The 19,315-nt window shown below is 39.3% G+C and overlaps 1 protein-coding gene across 1 annotated transcript in view; it reads left to right on the top strand.

Moving 5' to 3' along the window:
• PPM1E (protein phosphatase, Mg2+/Mn2+ dependent 1E) overlaps window positions 1-19,315 on the top strand; it is a 229,948-nt gene that overhangs the window by 200,993 nt on the left and 9,640 nt on the right. Inside the window, exons 2-4 of the mRNA XM_045985148.1 lie at window positions 6,237-6,355; window positions 14,101-14,300; window positions 18,054-18,242. Coding sequence (XP_045841104.1) covers window positions 6,237-6,355; window positions 14,101-14,300; window positions 18,054-18,242 — 508 coding nt within the window. The remainder of the gene's footprint in view (window positions 1-6,236; window positions 6,356-14,100; window positions 14,301-18,053; window positions 18,243-19,315) is intronic.

Here is a 19,315-nt window from a genome sequence, read left to right as displayed (position 1 = left end):
CCTAGATTCTAGGTATTTTACTAATTACACTAACGATGTCTTTTTCTTCCTTGGTAGTGGGAGGAATTCTAGGGAATATGATTACAATAGAGGTTTTTAGGTAATTTTAATATAAATTTTGAAACAAAAGGACCAAGTAAATCTTGTAACTATATACTAAAAGTCCACTTATGCAAAGTATTTGGATGTCTTCAGTTAGTCAAAGTAAAGCATGATAGAAAGTTAAAAAACAAGCAGTGCTGAGAGAGTTTATTTAGTTTTATGAAGAAAAATTTGAACTTGTCCAAAATAACTCAGTTAACTTAGCATGAAAGGAGAAATGGATAGCATTTGAATTTCAAGGAATGTCATCAATTTATTTCATAATTGCTAAAGGACAGTAGCTTTCAAAAAAAATTTTTTATCATAATCAAGATTCAGTATATACTCATATGTGTATACAGAGTACTTAGCCTTACCTCATATACCCTAGTTCCTATTTTTTAAAAAAGGGTGGCTGAGATCGAGCCCCACTTCAGGTTCTCTGCTCAGTGGGATGCCGCTTCTTCCTCTCCCTCTGACCCTCCACCCCCGGCCTGGCTTGTGCTCTCTCTCTCTCTCAAGTAAATAAATAGAATCTTAAAAAAAAAAAAATGCTGGTAATAATTCATAAAATTCATTTCATTAACCACTAATGGATCGTAAGCTACAATTTGAAAAATACTGATGAATGATGATAATGATAATTTTCCTTTTTTTTTTTTTTTTTACCCTTGAGGACTTCAAATATAAACATTGCCATTTTATTGGTTTCTAAACCACTCAACCACTCACTTTCTTGGTCTCACCTAAACCTTATTATCACAAATACTGCACTGGCTCCAAAATCCTATACACAAGCATCCTATTCTCAGACTACAATACTTCATTTTTCTAGGTTGTGTGCCCAAGTACTCCTACTAGTTGTTTAATTACATTTAGACCACCTGATTTACCGTTCATGTCTGTTCTTTCTTAACCCATTTAACGTTCATGGTCTAACACTGCAATCACATGCTTAAAAAGATACTAAATTTCAATGTTTCTTCTTCACTTGCTAATACTCACCTTGCAAAATCCCAAACCTTAATGAATTAGACAGTTCTTTTTACCAACACATTTTCCAGCGCATGGACGTAGATGGAGAAAATTGTACAACCAGAAAGACTGACTTTATTTAAAAATTGTCTCAGTCTTTTAGCAGTGACAGTCCTACTCTCTGACACGACTGTTTCATACCTACTTTCTCTTCATCCCTCCTGCCCCATATACTTGTATCCTCACCACCCAGTTGATAAGCTAACCCGTTGGTTCTCACAGTGTGGCCCCTAGCCCAGTAGCATGCACCTCATCTGGAAACTTGTTAAAAATGAAAATTCTGAAGTCATACTTAAGACCTAGCGAGTGAGAAACTCTGGGGACCCAGCAATTTGTGTTTTAACAAGCCTTGATTCTCAAGCGAGTGAGAAACTCTGGGGACCCAGCAATTTGTGTTTTAACAAGCCTTGATTCTGATGTCTGTAAAAGTTTGAGAACCACTGATCTAACCCCATACTTCATTGAGAAGCCATTCTCCAGAATGGAAGCTCCAGAGATGGGTTATTTTTGTGTTTGTTTTAAAAGTATAGTTGATATACAGTGTTAGTTTCAGGTAAACCACGCAGTAAGTCAACACTTATACATTATGAAAAGCTCACCACATATAGTCACCCATCCGTCACCATACAAATTTAGTACGATATTCACTGTATTCCTTATGCTGTACTTTTGATCCCCATGACACTGATTTTATAACTGGGGGTTTGTACGTTTTAATCCCCTTCACCCCTTCCCAATTCCCTCTCCACTGGCAACCACTACTTTGTTCTTTGTATTTATGAGTCTATTTCTAATTTTTTGTTTGTTCATTTGTTTTTTGGATCCCACATATAAGTGAAATCATATGGTCCTTTTTCTGACTTATTTCACTTACGTCCATCCATGTTACCGTGAATGGCAAGATTTCATTCTTTTTTATAGCTAACTTTCCATTGTATATATACCACACCTTCTTTATCCGTTCATCTGTGGATGGACGTTTAGGTTGTTTCCTTATCTTGGCTGTTGTAAATGGTGCTATAACAAACATAAGGCTGTGTATATCTTTTTGAATCTGTGTTTTGGTTTTCCTTGGGTAAATCCTCAGAGATGGAATTACTAGGTTGTATGAGATCTCTTTTAATTTTTTGAGGACCCTCCATGCTGTGTTCTGTAGTGGCTGTACCAATTTACATTCTCACCAACAGTGCATGAGGGTTCCAAAGGCAGGAGTTTTTGTCTTTTTTGGTCATTGGTATCTTGAGCACCAGAACAGTGCCTCAAACACTGTAAGATGGGAACTCTCTGATTTTCCTACTAAGAAATCTAGAAACCTCCCCGCGTCTTTACCCATTTTCTTCCTTTCTTTTCCAACTGGTGAAATGTTCCTTATGCTATCAAAGGTCAGCAATTTCCAGATAAGTTTTGGATTTCTCCTCTTCCTGCCTTCTCAGGAGCTTTACTCCTTTGGTCATCCCCCGTTTCCTGCATTATCTTTCAGTCTTTCTCTACTAGATTATTTCATTTAGTAAACAGTCACATTCTATACCATTCTAAAATAAGAGCCGGCCCAGTCCTCAAATGCCCTTTCAGTTACTGCCACACCTCCTTGCCTCCCACTTACCCATTGTAATCTTATTTTCACCTCCACTATTCAATCTTCTTAACAAAGTCAATGATTTTTTAAACATCTTTATTGAGATGTAATTCACACAGCATAAAAGTTACCCATTTAAAATACACAGTTCATTGGTTTTTGTACATTCATAATTGTTTAACCATCACTAACTACAATCCAAGATTCAGAACATTTTCATACTGCAAAAAGAAACCTCCTACCCATCAGCAGTTACTCCCTATTCAACTCACCTCTCTGCCCTAGGCTACTGCTGCTATACTCTGTTTCTGTAGGTTTGCCTATTCTGGACTTTTTATATAAATGGAATCATAGAGTATGTGGTCTTTTGTGATTGACTTTTTTTTTACCATTTTATTAAATCTCAACTTTTATTTCAAACTTAGTGTTTGTTTTATAAGGAGAATTTGTAAAACATAGAAAATATCAAAAAGACATTAAGAATTACCTCTACCCACCATCTCACTCCCTCCCTTGCCTAAGAGGCACATGAAGTCCTTTCTTCCCTTATCTAATTTCATTTCCAGTGGTCAGACTTTTAAATATAATCTCACTTGTGTGATGTGTGGAAAGGTAAACTTTCACTGAAAATGCATTTTTTTTTTTTACCACTGTACTAGATAACTTTCTTTTCTTCCCCAAGCCACTTCCTATACATCTCAGCTTTGATCCTTGTCCTGGATGCCTTCTTTGTTCCCTGTTTTTCAGTTTGCTTCCCCTGTGGAAGGCACTAACAGAAGTTAAGAAGATGGAAAGAGGGGCGCCTGGGTGGCTCAGTGGGTTAAGCCGCTGCCTTCGACTCAGGTCATGATCTCAGGGTCCTGGGATCGAGTCCCACATCGGGCTCTCTGCTCAGCGGAGAGCCTGCTTCCCTTCCTCTCTCTCTGCCTGCCTCTCTTGTGATTTCTCTCTGTAAAAAAAAAAAAAAAAAAAAAAAAAAAAAAAAAAGATGGAAAGAAAGTAAGGTCCAGGTATTTGTTAACTGGGCTCCTTTCACTGGGCTCTCGTGCACAGGTATTACGTTTCTAGTGTGGACTGCTGTGTTGCTGGTATCAAAGGCTGCCCCTTCCTCCCTTGTGATTTCAGGCTTAGAAGTTGTGTGACTGGCTTCTATCGCCATAATATTTTTTTTTTTAAAGATTTTATTTATTTATTTCACAGACAGAGATCCACAAGCTGGCAGAGAGGCAGGCAGAGAGAGAGGAGAAAGCAGGCTCCCCGCAGAGCAGAGAGCCCGATGCGGGGCTCGATCCCAGGACCCTGGGATCATGACCTGAGCTAAAGGTAGAGGCTTTAACCCACTAAGCCACCCAGGCGCCCATATCGCCATAATATTTCTAAGGTTTATCCACATTGTAGCATGTATGAATATGCTGCTTTTATTTATCCATAATCAGTTGATTGGTTGGTTGGTTGTTTCTACTGTTTGGCTATTATGAATAATGCTGCCATGAACATTCAGGTACATGTTTTTGTGTTGATGTATGTAAGGGGAATTGCTGGGCTATGTAAGAACTTCAGCATTTTAAGGAACTGCCAAAGCAGCTGTACCGGCTACCAGAATATTGTTGTGGCCTGTTTTAGAAAAACAATCTGCCAAATCTGTTATTTTTTTAATTTTAATTTTTAAAAGATTTTAATTATTTATTTGAGAGAGAGAGAGAAAAAGCAAGTGAGAGCACAAGGGCAGGGGGAGGGAGAAGCAGACACCCCACTGAGTAGGGAGCCTGATGCTGTGGGGCTCAATCCCAGGACATGGTGATCATGATCCGAGCCAAAGGCAGCTGCTTAACTATCTGAGCCACCCAGGCGCCCCTGCCATGTCTGTTTTGGCCACATAATTCACATCCTTCACACATTTAAAATATACTCCCCTGACTCCCACCACCCATAAAGTCTTCCAAAGTTCCATCCCTTAATGGCCTCAGGCTCAGGCTAGAGGTTTAGGAACTCAGTGAGGTCAAGTGCAGGTGAGATTCCTTGGGTACAATTTCTTGGTGAAAGCTCCTTCGGTATAATTCTACTTGATATAAAAATGTGGTGACTGAAAGAAGCAAACTATCTGGGCACCTGGGAGGCTCAGTGGGTTAAGCCTCTGCCTTTGGCTCAGGGCATGATCTCAGGGTCCTTGGATTGAGCCCTGCATCCAGCTCTCTGCTCAGTGGGAAGCCTGCTTCCCGCACCCCCCCCGCCCCCGCCTGCCTCTCTGCCTACTTGTGATCTCTGTCTGTCAAATAAATAAAATCTTTAAAAAAAAAAAAAAAGGAAGAAAGAAAGAAAACTATCTAAACCCTTCCTAGAACTCCCCAATATACAGTGGTGAGGCGTGAGATAACTTTCCTATTCTGAAAGGGTTTGGAAAACAAGAGGGAATTCTCTTTTTATAATTTCTTCCTATGTGATGCAGTCTATTTCAATAGTTTTAAATATCATCCATACATTCGTGGCTTCCAAATTTCCTATCATCTCTGAGCTCCACACTACAATGTCTAATAACTTTCACTTCATTTGGTACCTTCATTAGGGTATCTCAAAGGTATTTCCAACTTAACATGCTTTAAAATTAACTCTTGTTTTCTTCTTTACCCTTTGCTTCCACAAACCTGTTCTTTTCCTGGTTTCTCCGTCTAGATGAATGATGCCACCATTCACCTCGTTGCTCAGACCAAAATGCAGGACTCAGCCTTAATTCTTTTCTTTTATTTCTATATTCTAATAATCGGCAAGTTCTGTATTTTCTTTTTTTAGAATATACTAATTTTTTTTTTCAGTTTCACCTGCATTACAACAGTTTCCTTATTGGCCACCCTCCTCATTCTTTCCGATTTCCTTTGGCACAGCAGTCAAAGTCCTATTTTAATTGATATGTCTGGGTATGGCATGCTCTTGCTCACAACCTTCAGTAGCTTCCCAGTGCAGTTTTGAGTGAGATCACTTTCCTTTCCACGATCTATATGGTTCGTATAACTGGCTGATGCCAGTCCCTCTGACCTATTCCCTGCCATCTTCCCTCTTTATCCACCATACTTCATCTTATCTGGGCTTTTTTCAGTTCCTCACACATACCAGGCTCTCAGAAAGGATCTGTACACATGCTGTTTTCTCTGCCTGGAATATTCTCTCCCAACTTCCCACATCCACAGAATCGAATCTTTCTTATCCTTCGAGATATGGATTCCTGACCATCCCCCTTCTATAATTCTGTACCTTGTTTCTTTTATAAAACACCCCAATTTTAAGTTGTATCCTATTGTTTACTTATTTATCATCTGTCTCCCTAACTAGATTTTAAGCCCTACTGGGTCAGAGGCCATGTCTGTGTTACTCACCAGTGTTTACCCAGAGCCAAGGTAGAGTGTATAGCACATAATATGCACTCAATAAATATGTGTTGAATAGTGTTTAAAGACACAATTTTGTTTTGAGATAGATATGTTAATAATTGGTAATAATGTCAAATGTATTATTTCCTAATTCTTACTGAAATAGGCGTTTTTTATTTCAGTAATTGCCCTTCCTTTTTGGCTGCTGCTTTAGCCAGAGCCACATCAGACGAAGTCCTTCAGAGTGATCTTTCTGCACATTATATCCCAAAGGAAACAGATGGCACAGAAGGGACTGTGGGTGAGTACCTTTTCTACATTATTTGTTTAAAAATATTAAAGTAGGGGCACCTGGGTGGCTCGGTGGTTAAGCCTCTGCCTTCGGCTCAGGTCATGATCCCAGGGTCCTGGGATCGAGCCCCGCATTGGGCTCTCTGCTCAGTGGGGAGCCTGCTTCCCTTCCTGTCTCTCTGCCTGTCTCTCTGCCTACTTGTGATCTCTGTCAAATAAATAAAAAAAATATTTAAAAAAATATTAAAATATTCTGATGTGTAGTAACCCACAGAGAATGTCTACACATACGAAATCTAATTATGTTTACCCACTTGCTGATTTTATAGCAGTAGCAAGAGGAAAAAAATGCATGTATTTCAAACTAGTCAATAAAAAGAGGGAAAAAGGGACGCCTGGGTGGCTCAGTCAGTTAAGCGCTTGCTTGGGTCATGATCGCAGGGTCCTGGGATTGAGTCCAGCATTGGGCTCCTTGCTCTGCCAGGAGCCTGCTTCTCCCTTTGCCTGCTGCTCCCCCTGCTTGTGTTCACTCATGCCCTCTCTCTCTCTGTCTGACAAATAAATAAATACAGTCTTTGAGCAAGACATATTTCAAATATTTAGCTTACCTTTAAGAATCCAAGTAAAAAAAATCATATAAAAATTAAAGAAAGGGACACCTGGGTGAATCAGTGGGTTAAGCCTCTGCCCTCAGCTTGGGTCATGATCTCAGGGTCCTATTGGGCTCTCTGCTCAGCGGAGAGCCTGCTTCCCCTCCTTTCTCTGCCTCTCTGTCTACATGTGATCTCTGTCAAATAAATAAATACAATCTTTAAAAAAAAAGAAATCAAAAAAAAATAAAAATAAAAAAAAGAAATCAGTTGTAACAAAACTTCTCATTAATTATATTAATTTTTTAAAAGATTTTTTAATTTATTTTTTTGACAGAGATCACAAGTAGGCAGAGAAGCAGGCAGAGAGAGAGGAAGGGAAGCAGGCTCCCTGCTGAGCAGAAAGCCTGATGTGGGCCTTGATCCCAGGACCCTGGGATCATGACCTGAGCCGAAGGCAGAGGCTTAACCCACTGAGCCACCCAGTGGCCACCCTATTAAATTTTATTTCTACCAATAAATAAGTAGAGTTCTACATGACAACTATGTAACATGTGATTTAATTGCATGGATTGCTGTACATCTTTTTTCCAGGCAAATTAAGAAGCTTTATTTATTTATTCATTCATTCATTTATTTTTTTATTTTTAAGGATTTTATTTATTTGAGAGAAAGCCCAAGCAGAGGGAGCGGCAGGCAGAGGGAGAGGGAGGAGCAGGGAACCCGACGTGGGTTTGATCCCAGAACCCTGGGATCAGGACCTGAGCCCAGGGTAGATGCTTAACCACTGAGCTTCCCAAGCGCCCCTAAGAGGCTTTATTAAAGAAGGCATATTTATTAACATGTTAGGCTTATAAATATTTGACAGGATCTAAGGAAATAGCAGTTTTTGTAAAAATTAGGAATTACTGGGATGTCTGGGTGGCTCAGTGGGTTAAGCCTCTGCCTTCAGCTCAGGTCATGATCTCAAGGTCCTGGGATCGAACTCCATCGCGCTCTCTGCTCAGCAGGGAGCCAGCTTCCACTTCTCTCTCTGCCTGCCTCTCTGCCTACTTGTGATCTCTGTCTGTAAAATAAATAAATAAAATCTTTTAAAAAAATTAGGAATTACTACTCAAAATTGTTAAGGAATTTTAATATTTCACTTTGTTCTATTTTAAGCATTTGCCTTTAAACATGGTGCATAAGGAACAGAGCATATATTAATGAATAAGAATAACGAGATCCCAGAGAACTTGAGGCAGATATAAAAATAAATATATCTGTTCTTCCTCTATCTTTCTAGATCTTTTTTTTTCTAGATCATTTTTGATAGAAAATTGGCAAGAAAGGAATTCCTTCTCTTGTTTTTACTGAGAGTAATTGATCCGCTTGGAACCAAATTGCTCCAGAGTCAACTTGGATAGAATTCCTGCTACAAAGCATTGGTCTTTCCTCTGGTACTGATGCATGGCGTGAAAGCCCTGTAATGAAAGATGAAGGAGACGAACTTGGCTTCACGGCAGCCTGGGTGGCGGCTGACTCAGCTCCAGTCAGCTCCAGCTCGGTACAGTGACATTAACGACTAATGAGTAATTTACAGCTGCGAGGGGGTGGATTGTTACTTGGGACAATTTTCTCTTTCTTCACACCCTTTTTTATTTTATTTTTCCATTTCAAGCAGCAATTATTTATATACTGATGTTCTGCACTCCCTGCAGAAGGAGAATACTTAACGTAGCAAGACTGAAGTGTAGCCCTGCCTGCCTGCTTTAGAACTGAACCCCCGTAAGATAGCAAAGTGAAATGAAGAGGTTTTTTTTTCTTTCTGTGGTATCATTGGTCATTCTGATTTTCTATTTTTTCAAGAGATTACCCAGTGTTGTTTCCTTGCCAGGGCTGTGATTCAGAATGATCTATTGTAATTCTAACTCTCTGCAAATCCTTAATCTCTTTAACCCAAATCCCTCAGTTTGAATTGCACTGAGGAGACCCCCCCGCCTCCCCGGCAGACAGGGTTTATCCGGTATGCCAGAGTGGGAGAGGAGCATACTGGGTAAAGCCTGCACTGCTGGTTTCAAGGCACTCAAGTCCCCGCTGAATGCCTTTGCCTCTCAGTTGTTTCTAAAAATAGACTTTAAAAAAAAAAATCCTTAACCTAAAGTTCTTTTCATGTTTATGTCATCTCTGCCAGAGTGTTTCCTAACAACCTTGTATCTCTCGGTACAAATTTAGTTTGGCAGATATAACTCCTCTTCAGACAACCTAAAATCAATTTGAAATATCCCAATGTAAAAATTAAAAACAAGAAGGGGGAAATTGTCACTAACACAGAGGAAATTAAAAGAATTTTTTTAAAAAAGCCTTTATTTATTTGTCAGAGAGAGAGAGAGCACAAGCAGGGGGAGCTGCAGAGCGAGAGGGAGAAGCAGGCTCCCTGGTGAGCAGGAAGTCCCATATGGGACTCAATCCCAAGACCCTGGGATCATGTCTTGAGCCAAAGGCAGACAGACACTTAACCAACTGAGCCACCCAAGGCATTCCAGAGGAAATTAAAAGAATTATGAAAACTTTGTGTAAATAAATCTGAAAACCTGGGTATTTTCTAGAAAAATACAAATTGACAAACTTAACCTAAGAAGAAAGAGGTTAAGATTGTCAAGGAGCTATCTTCTAAAAAAAGGACAAAGAACAGGCGATTCTACTGGTGAACATGTTCAAATGAGCAAAGACAGACAATTCTAATGGTTTTTAAAATGAATTATCCAATTACATATGGAAGGAAAATTTGCAAAACATAAAACTGATATGAAAACTTGCCTGAAATAAAGCTAAAGAAGGAAATGAGAGATCAATCTAAGTATCAATGTAAAAAATCCTAAGTAAAATATTTGTATATTGAGTACAATAGTTTATTCATTCATTTATTGAGGGCCTACCATAAGATTCACACTGTGCTGAGACCATAAACAAAACAGAAAAAATATGAAGTCCACTAAGATAATTGGATATTAAGGTCAAAAGAAAAACACCAGAATAATCTCAAAAGATGCCCAAAGAAGCATTTAATAAAATTCAATTACCCATTCCTAATTTTAAAAGTATACATAAAAAGTATAACTAGATGAGTAAATCTTGACTTTGTAGGACAAAGTTTGGCTCAGACCAAAATCTAGCATGTATGCATAATGTGTACTTAAGAATTTTTTGGTTGCACGCAACCACTAACACAACTCAGACTGGCTTTAACAAAACAGAATTTATTGGCTACTCTTTAACGTATGGGCTACACAGCTAGATTCGAGGCCTCACATGATTCATCTTAATCTAACATTTCTCCAAATCTCAGCTGTCTTCCTCCTTCCCTCCCTCCCTTCTTCCCTCCTTTCCTTTGCCCTCTCCCTTTCTCTCTGTCTCTCTCCCTCCATCCCTCCCTCCCTCCATTCCTTCTCTTTCTCCCTTTCTTTTTTTCTTTTTTCAAGTTGGCTCCACATCCAACATGGGGCTCAAACCATGACCCTGAGATCAAGAGTCATTTGCTCCACCTACTGAGTCAGCCAGGAGCCCCTCTTTAATTTTGATTTTATTTTTAGGCTCCATGTGGTGGCAAGATGACTGCTAGAAGCACTAGGTCATCATCTGCCCAGGCTCAAATCAAGCAGGAAAGTAAGAGTCATTTCACTCAGTTGCTCTTACATAAATCGCAGGATTCACTCTAACCAGCCCAGCTTGGATTACTTCCAATTCCTGAACCAATCAGTATAGCCAGAGGAATGTGGTTGTCTAATTAGCTAGACTGGATCCACATGTTTTAACCCCAGATGCACATGGACTGCGAGTAGAGAAGGAAACGTCCCTGGTAGGAAGAGGAATGTTTGCCAGGTGGCAAGTAACACATTAAAGCAAAGTTCTGACTCAAAGTAGGTAATAAAGCAAAATAACTAGGAATAAATTCATTAAGAAATATGACGATCTTGGGAGACCTGGTTGGCTTATTTGTAAGAGTATGTGACTGTCTATCTCTGGGTTGTGAGTTTGAGCCCCACACTGGGAACAGAGATTACTTAAAAAAAAAAAAAAAAAGTCCTAGATCCTATGTTAAAACCCTACTAAGCAACATAAAAAGGATTTAAATTAATGAAATAATGTAACTTGTTCCTAGATAAGACTCAATATGAAAAAGACATCAATTTTTTTTTTGCAAATTACTCTATAAATTCAAGATGATCCCAAAACAATGGCAACAGATTTCCCCCCTCAAATTTGACAAAATAATTAGAAAACTCATGGATGAATAAACATGTCAAACTACCAAGTGACATCTTTTAAAATTAATATTAGGTAGGAAAGCTAATCCTCCTGATATGAAAACATGTTATAAAGTTATGATAGTTATGAAATAATGGCACGACTGTAGAAATAGATGGAGCGATCAGTGAAACTTATAGAATAGATGATAAAAAAGCATATATTTTTTAGTAGTTACTTTATGTAAGTTTACATATCCATTTATTCAGTAAATATCTAATGAGCCCTTGCTATCTGCTAGGTACTGAACGATGACTAATCAAGTACGATTAAGACACAATCTGTATCTACAGTCTAATTTGGGAAATGTAGAGCATGGGTGTCAGAGTCAGACAGACCTGTGACTGAAATGGTTTTACTTGTTTGTGAAATGTTCCAGAGACAGAGGACGTAACAAACACTTAATAAATGTTATCTACTGTTATAAAATGTGGCAAGAGCTGTAGTAGATGGTATGATGGGAACATAAAGAAGCAACTGGGAGGGGATAGGAACAGATATACTGGTTTACTAAATATTAGAGGAAACTGGTGTTGCCTCCCCTAACCAGTTGAATCTACCCAGCGCTGCCCCCAAAGACAGCACGGTGATGGAAATGTTCTCTACCTGCATTGTCCAGTGTGGTAGCTCAGTGTGGTAGCCATTGGTCATATGTAGTTACTGAGCATTTGAAGTATAGCCAATGTGACTCAAACACTGAATTTTAGGTTTTACTTAATTTTAATTGATTTAAATTTAAATGCCCACATGTAGCTAGTGAGAAACCTTACTTGACAGTGCAGGTCCATATAGTAAGAGTAATATAAAAGCCAAAGAATGATATAATGGTTTCTATTATTTGGGAATCTGAGAACTATCCTGACAGTTAATATCAGTGATTTGTTTCACCCCCCACTCCACTCTCCCTCAGTGTTTCCGAAATCTCTTACTGTTTTGCAGTCCTCTGTTGTGATTGAGTCAAACTCACACCTATGCTCCTGCAAAGACCAGTTGGGTTGGAGTGCTACAAATAGGTAATTGCTGGCTGAAAGAGATCGTTTCTGGCAACTGGTGCTTTAAAAAATAAAGACTGAAGTTTGTCAAAACAATAAAAATACTAGCTTGTATTTTTCCCTCTTATACATACCTTCTCAGGTTCCCCTTGTATAGGCACCTCCCCAGGTGGCATTTGCTCGCTGAACTTCCTTTCTCTTTTAAATATACCCTTGATTTTCAGTTTTATAAAAATGTCAAGGGGGATAGAGCCAAAAACATGGTTTACCAACTTATACTATGTTAATGAGAAGAAAGGCAACTGAAAACCTTGAGATAAGCTTTCTGAATATAGTCACTGTTGGAAGGATTTTGAATAAGAAAACAGGTAAATGTAGTTGCAGATTAAAGCAACAGCAGGGAAAGAAACAGAAAAGTTCCTGGGCCATTCTAGAACACAAAGTCTCTCCTGTGGGATCTGTGTTCTAGAGCAGAGGAGTCACGTGCAGCCATTGCCCATCTGGTACACGTTTTCTCAGGCTGTCAAGCTATATCCGATTTAGTAAAGTGAAAAAAAATAAGATTTTTGAAGAATTCGAAATCTTTTTACCTGAGATGTAGGAATCTTTAAAATACTGGCTTGAGAATACTTAATCTCCCCTTGGTTATTTAATAGCTGCAATTTGAGCTGGAGCTGGGGTGATGTGAGATACAGTCTCTTCAACACTAGTCAGTATTGCCTAAAAGGTTTACACACCTGTCCATCCATCGAGGGCTGTAAGTCAGCCTCCCAAGTCAGCTTTTCTACTCCACTTGATAGGTCCAATAGTAGACTTAACAGTCTAGGGTGAAGAACCCTCTGGTTATCATCTCCTTTGTTCTCCCAGGGTTACACCCATAGACAGAGTTTTTTTGTTTTGTTGTTGTTGTTTTTTTAAAGATTTTTATTTATTTGACAGATCATAAGTAGGCAGAGAGGCAGGTGGGGCGGGGCAAGATCCCACGACCCTGAGATCATGACCTAGCGGACGCTTAGCGACTGAGCCACCCAGGCGCACCCTGACAGTACTTTTTTCCTTAGAAAAGTACTTTTTTCCTTAGAGACTTAAAAAAAAACTTTTACCACATTTGTTAACCTTTAGCTAAACTATTTAAGCTATTGCCAAAAACTTTTAGGGAACTGGAAGGAGGTAAAGGAAGAGGTTAGAAAAAAGACAGAAAAAGACAAAAAATGTTTATCAAACTCTCATTCCTGTAGCTGGTAAATAAATGATGTTTTCATAGGTCTTTCATAATCCAGTTGGTTGGATAACTACTGTTCATCTTTCAGTCATTCATTTTCTTTTTATAAAGATCTTATTTATTTATTTATTTGACGGAGAGAGCGCACAAGCAGAGGGAGCAGCAGGCAGAGGGAGAGGGAGAAGCAGACTCCCCACTAAGCTGGGAGCCTGATGCGGGTCTCGATCCCAGGATCCTGGGACCGTGACCTGAGCCAAGGGCAGACGCTTAACCGACTAAGCTCCTCAGGCCCCCTTCAGTCATTCTTCTAAGCAGGGGGAGCTTGGCTCTCCAGATGATGACCATGGCAACCAACGAAAAGGGAACCAGTGCTCGGAGAACTTTGAGGGTTGGAATAAATCCAGTCTAGGAGTAGATTCAACCCTGGCCAGAGGTTTTCTCCTCATGACATAAGAGTATCATAGTGGCAGCTGCTGGGTGATGATTTTCTACTAGATTGGTTGTCATTTTCTCTCTTCAGAAGCAACATTTCATTTCTCTTCAGGAGGAACTTCTGTTGAGCAGGAACTTGATGAAGGTGACCTACTTCTGTCTTTACCAAGCAGGCAAGTGAAAAGCAGCTTTACAAGGCTCTTCACTGGCGGTATCTATGTTTCTTTCACAGAGATTGAAACAGTGAAATTGGCCCGTTCTGTCTTCAGCAAACTGCACGAGATTTGCTGCAGCTGGGTGAAAGACTTCCCTCTCCGCAGGAGACCCCAGCTGTATTATGAGACGTCAATCCATGCCATCAAAAACATGCGCAGGAAAATGGAAGACAAACATGTCTGCATTCCTGACTTTAATATGCTCTTCAATCTAGAGGTAAAGGGCCCTTCTCAAGAGTCAATGAGATTAAAAAAAAAAAACAACAACACCTTCAGATTCTTATTTTTCTATAAGGAAAACTTCTAATATACCTCTAATAGTATCCTGATGGTTTGGAATAAGACTGAAGGCAGAGGGTCACAAATTTGCTTGCATCAGACAACAGAAAAGAAACTATTTTATGTTATTTTGGTTTGTTTCTTTATTTTTAAGTAAGCTCTACACCCAACGTAGGGCTTGAACGCCTACTCCGAGATCAGGAGTCACATGCTCTACTGACTGAGCCAGCCAGGTGCCCCGATTTTATATTATTTGAATAGGTAATATATTCATACGGTTCAGACTGGAAAACAAAAATCTCTCTGTTGTCCTTGTGTCTCAGATGCTCAGTTCCCTTCCATGAAGGCAAGGGAAGTTACTATTTTTTTTGTGTAAACTTCCAGAGCTATTCTATAAACATATAAGCATCAAAGAAAACTGCCCTGCCTCAGTAAACCTGTTTTTTAAAAAGGAAACTACAGTACAATCAGATGGTGTTTATTAAGTTCCCACATTACTATGTTGTTGAAGCAACATAAAACACAAATATAAAAGGATGACTTTAAGACTGAGACAGTTTTCTGATTTACTGTGATTCTCTTTTTAAAATCTCAGTTTCTGAGATAAGGAAAGTAGATGGAATTACATTTCATGAATCTCTGTGACTGACAAATTGGATCATATGAGCCCTGTCAGCTTAATAACCATTTTCTTGTTATCTTTCTCTTCTTTTTCTATTAACTGTATTCTGTAAAGTGCCAACAGAGGTAGGTCTGTTTCCTCTGCCTGTCACTTGCTTCTTTTCTTCACTCAAGTCCATAACTTTAAAAATTACAATGTAGTAATTTATACAAAGCACAATATTTCCTTTATTTAGCAGCTAAATTTAAATTTTAGCTGTCAAGGCCTGATAAGCAGTGATGATAGGTTGGTAATTGGTGCTTATGTTGCAAAGATAGATCAGCTTTGTTTCCAAATTTCTTTAGAATATGTGAATATCCTTGTTTCCAACTGCTACCTTGCCCATGCAAATGTAACCTTAAAGGTTAACTTTAATGTGACAAATAATCCTTCTATCACTACACCCACTTCAAGATTATACTCAGATCTGAGGGCATTGTTAATGTTCGTTGACCTGGTTGGTTTTCATTTTGCTTCAAAATCAGCCCAAAGGCCTAACTCAGAAAGGAATACCTTGCTTTAGAGAAACAGTTTTGAAGGCAATTTGGCAACACATACTTAGAACCTGTTGATTTTCACCACCGTTGATCTGGTAATTTCACTTTTAATTTTATATCATAAGGACACAAATGCAGGAAATCCTTACATATATGTTTTGACATAAATGTCTTACATAACAATTTCAATAATAAACTAGAAATGATCAAAGTCATATAGGGAGTAACTATAATATGCTCATAAGATGTATAGTACATATTCATTTCAACTGAGTAATAATGACATGGGGGAATGCTAATGATATGCTAAATGACAAAAAGGACTTAAAATTTTATGTATAGTAAAATTCTAATTTAATCTAGATAATTTATATATGTAGAAAAAAGACTGGTTATCTATGAATGGTGGGAAAATATAGATTTCTTTATTAGTTCAAATAAACAATACATCATCTTTATAACAGGGAAAACTTTTTATTTAAAAGGTACACTAATTTTTTTAAGGGGTCCACTTGGCTGTCTGTTTCTTTGGATGCTGTATTGTTTAAGAATCTCCCTACCAATCTCACATTGTTTAAAGTTATACTCTCATGGCCTCAAAAAGGTATTGTCTGCTCCTTCTTTGTGATGATCCCACATCAGCTCACTCATCATTTAAAAACTGCTTGGATATGTTGTTTTTCAATTTTACCCTTATCCTGCCAACTGAGTTGTTTAAAAATGAGTACTACCTTAGTATTCTACATATCAGGACTTTTTTTTCAAGATAGTTCTGTTTAATTAACTAGTTGTAATTTCTGTGTTAGATGTTGATTTCATAATATTTGGGTGTTTTTACTCTATGGACCATTTATATTTGGTACTTTAGTAAATGTAGTACACCCTTTAAAAAGAATTTTTTCTGGGACGCCTGGGTGGCTCAGTTGGTTGGGCATCTGCCTTCAGCTTGTATCATGATCCCAGGGTCCTTGGGATTGAGTTCCGCGTTGGGCTCCCCCTGCCTGCCACTTCCCTCTGCTTGTGTTCTCTCCCTCTCCCTGGCAAATGAATAAATAAATTTTTTTTTTAAAAAAAGGAAAACTTTTTAAAAGATTTTATTTGAGAGAGAGGGAAGAGCAGGGGGACAAGCAGAGACCGTGCTTGAGTGCAGAGCCCAACACAGGGCTTGATCCCATGACCTGAAATCATGACCTGAGCCAGGTCAAGAGTCAGACCCTTAAAGAACTGAACCACCCAGGGGTGCCTCAAAAGAATTTTTTTCAAAATACATATATACCTATTGTTTTAGTAGTTCTTCCAAATCCCTAGCTAACAGATGAGGAAAAAAGCACAAGAAAATTACCTGATTTACTTTGTATATTTGATTTCCTTTGAATGACAGGGCCTAGACTCAGTTCCTAGAGCCCAAGGATTAAGTCAAAGCTTGCACATGAAAATGGTTACATACTGTTGCCTAAAGGGAGTCCAGGACTTGAGTGAGTATTCAGTGAGCTACAGTCTCCTAAGTAAGTTAGATCTGAGATGTACACACTGGAGTTGAAGATAAAGAAGTAAACTACTTAATGGCTTAAATGTAATAATTGTGATTAGGCTTCCTTTGTCGAGACACCATTGGTTTAGAAGATCCTCCTCTGGCAGTTGCCTTAGTGCTTCAAGCAGTGGATGGCCCAGAAAGTGCGAAGCTAAATCTTGGTTAGGGGATGAGGCAAAATGGTTATAGGGCATTTGGACATCGGATGTGCTTTAAGTTTGGCTAACCAGTTTAGAGACTGTTATTTACAGTGAGTGTTCAATGTGACTATGATTTATGAAGAAGGTATTATCGTTTAGAAGTATCTGTATGCTTTCATTATCTCTGTATTTTATTTTTTTCCCTAGATTTTATTTGACAGAGAGATCAAAAGTAGAGAGGCAGGCAGAGAGAGAGGGGGAAGCAGGCTCCCCGCTGAGCAGAGAGCCTGATGCGGGGCTCAATCCTAAGACCCTGAGGTCACAACCTGAGCCTAAGGCAGAGGCCCAACCCACTGAGCCACCCAGGCACCCCTATCTCCGTATTTTAAACAACTTAACATAATTGGTCTTGGGCTGAAGGCCAATTATTTCCTATTGTTCTCAGTTTCTAATTTTATTAGAATACTTTCATTTTGAAAAAAAAAATACGCAATCCAGAACAGCTTTTGCTCAATTCCTCCTCATCCTTTCCCTTCCCTCCTCCTTCCCACAACTTGTAACAGCAGTTTTGAAGCAACTGCCTGTGGGCGGTTTCCATGGTACAAGACAACAACTTTCACTGACAGGGCACTTCAGCCTGAGCTAATTGGCCACGCTGTGTTGCAGTGTTGTGTGCGTAAACACAGATGCCCCAGTACTGCAGGTATGTTAGCGGGCGATCAGGCATGTCGAAAAAGAGAAGCACATTGTCTCCTTGTCTAGGTGACGCGTGCAGCACAGAAGGAGAATGAGCTCAATACAAGGGACTGGGTCATTTGAGTCACTGTGCCTCACTTAACAGTTTCTGTTTTTCTGCTGACAGGACCAAGAAGAACAAGCCTACTTTGCCGTATTTGATGGCCATGGGGGAGTGGACGCTGCCATTTATGCCTCCATCCACCTGCACGTTAATTTAGTCCGCCAGGAGATGTTCCCCCACGATCCTGCGGAGGCCCTGTGCCGGGCCTTCCGGGTCACTGATGAGCGGTTTGTGCAGAAAGCAGCCAGGGAGGTATGCCGTTTTCTCAGAAATTCCAACCATAAATGCACTAGCTGAGCTCACCTTGGCCCGTAGTCCAGGGGCTATTTTGGATCTTCCCTTCAGGGGCAGGCATTATTTATTTATTTATTTACAAGATTTTATTTATTCATTTGACAGAGATCATAAGCACGCAGAGAGGCAGGCAGAGAGAGAGGGGGAAGCAGGCTCCCTGCTGAGCAGAGAGCCCGATGTGGGGCTCGATCCCAGGACCCTGAGATCATGACCTGAGCTGAAGGCAGAGGCTTAACCCACTGAGCCACCCCGGCGCCTGGGGCAGGCATTATTTAAAAGTTCTTTCAAGCTGTATTCTTGACCCACAATATTGGATTCTGTTGTAGTTCTAATTTACTCTTCAGGCTTTTAGTAGGGCAATATGATGTGCTGTAGAGAAACTCCCAAGTTATAATTTTCTAGAAAGCCAGTCCCTTGCTGGATTTGGCAGGTGAGTTTTAGCTTTCTTATTTACCAGTGCCTGTGAGCTTCACACCAGGACCATCTCTCTAAGCAGACTTTTGCTGACAAAATCTGGGTACGGTGATTAAAACAATGGACTAAAAAGGAAACAGGAGGTGGATTACTCCCATACGTTTGGTTCTCAGTGGACTGGCAGTGTTTCACTGTGTATCTCTTGAGGGAAAATTTGCTTGGAGAGTGAATCCTTAGATGATTCTTGAACTGATTTTCTCTTTACAGGAAGAAAAGTCAGAGCTCATGTCCTAGTTTCTTAAGGTTAATCAGACCTAAGGTTTTTACTCTGATGAGTGACAGGGGTTCTATACTAAGATCTAAAAGTAAAAATTTTGATCTAATTATCATTCTGGGCATTAGTATATGATTAACTACAGTACTCCATATTCATTTCTAACTGGTGGCCAACAGCAAGATAATTTTTAATTTTTAAAAGTAATTACAGAATTATTATACATATAAAAAATAAGACTCCTGCCTTATGAATTAAACATTAACTGTTTTTGAATAGGACTTGGAAAGAGTGAGGTCATCATTTAATCCATTTCTTTGATTTCATTGCTCGACTACACAGC

The sequence above is a fragment of the Meles meles genome, chromosome 18 (assembly GCF_922984935.1).
Source record: "Meles meles chromosome 18, mMelMel3.1 paternal haplotype, whole genome shotgun sequence".
In the NCBI taxonomy this organism is placed as follows: domain Eukaryota; kingdom Metazoa; phylum Chordata; class Mammalia; order Carnivora; family Mustelidae; genus Meles; species Meles meles.
Note: the sequence above shows the minus strand (reverse complement) of the source record. Positions and strands in the feature narration are given on the sequence as shown.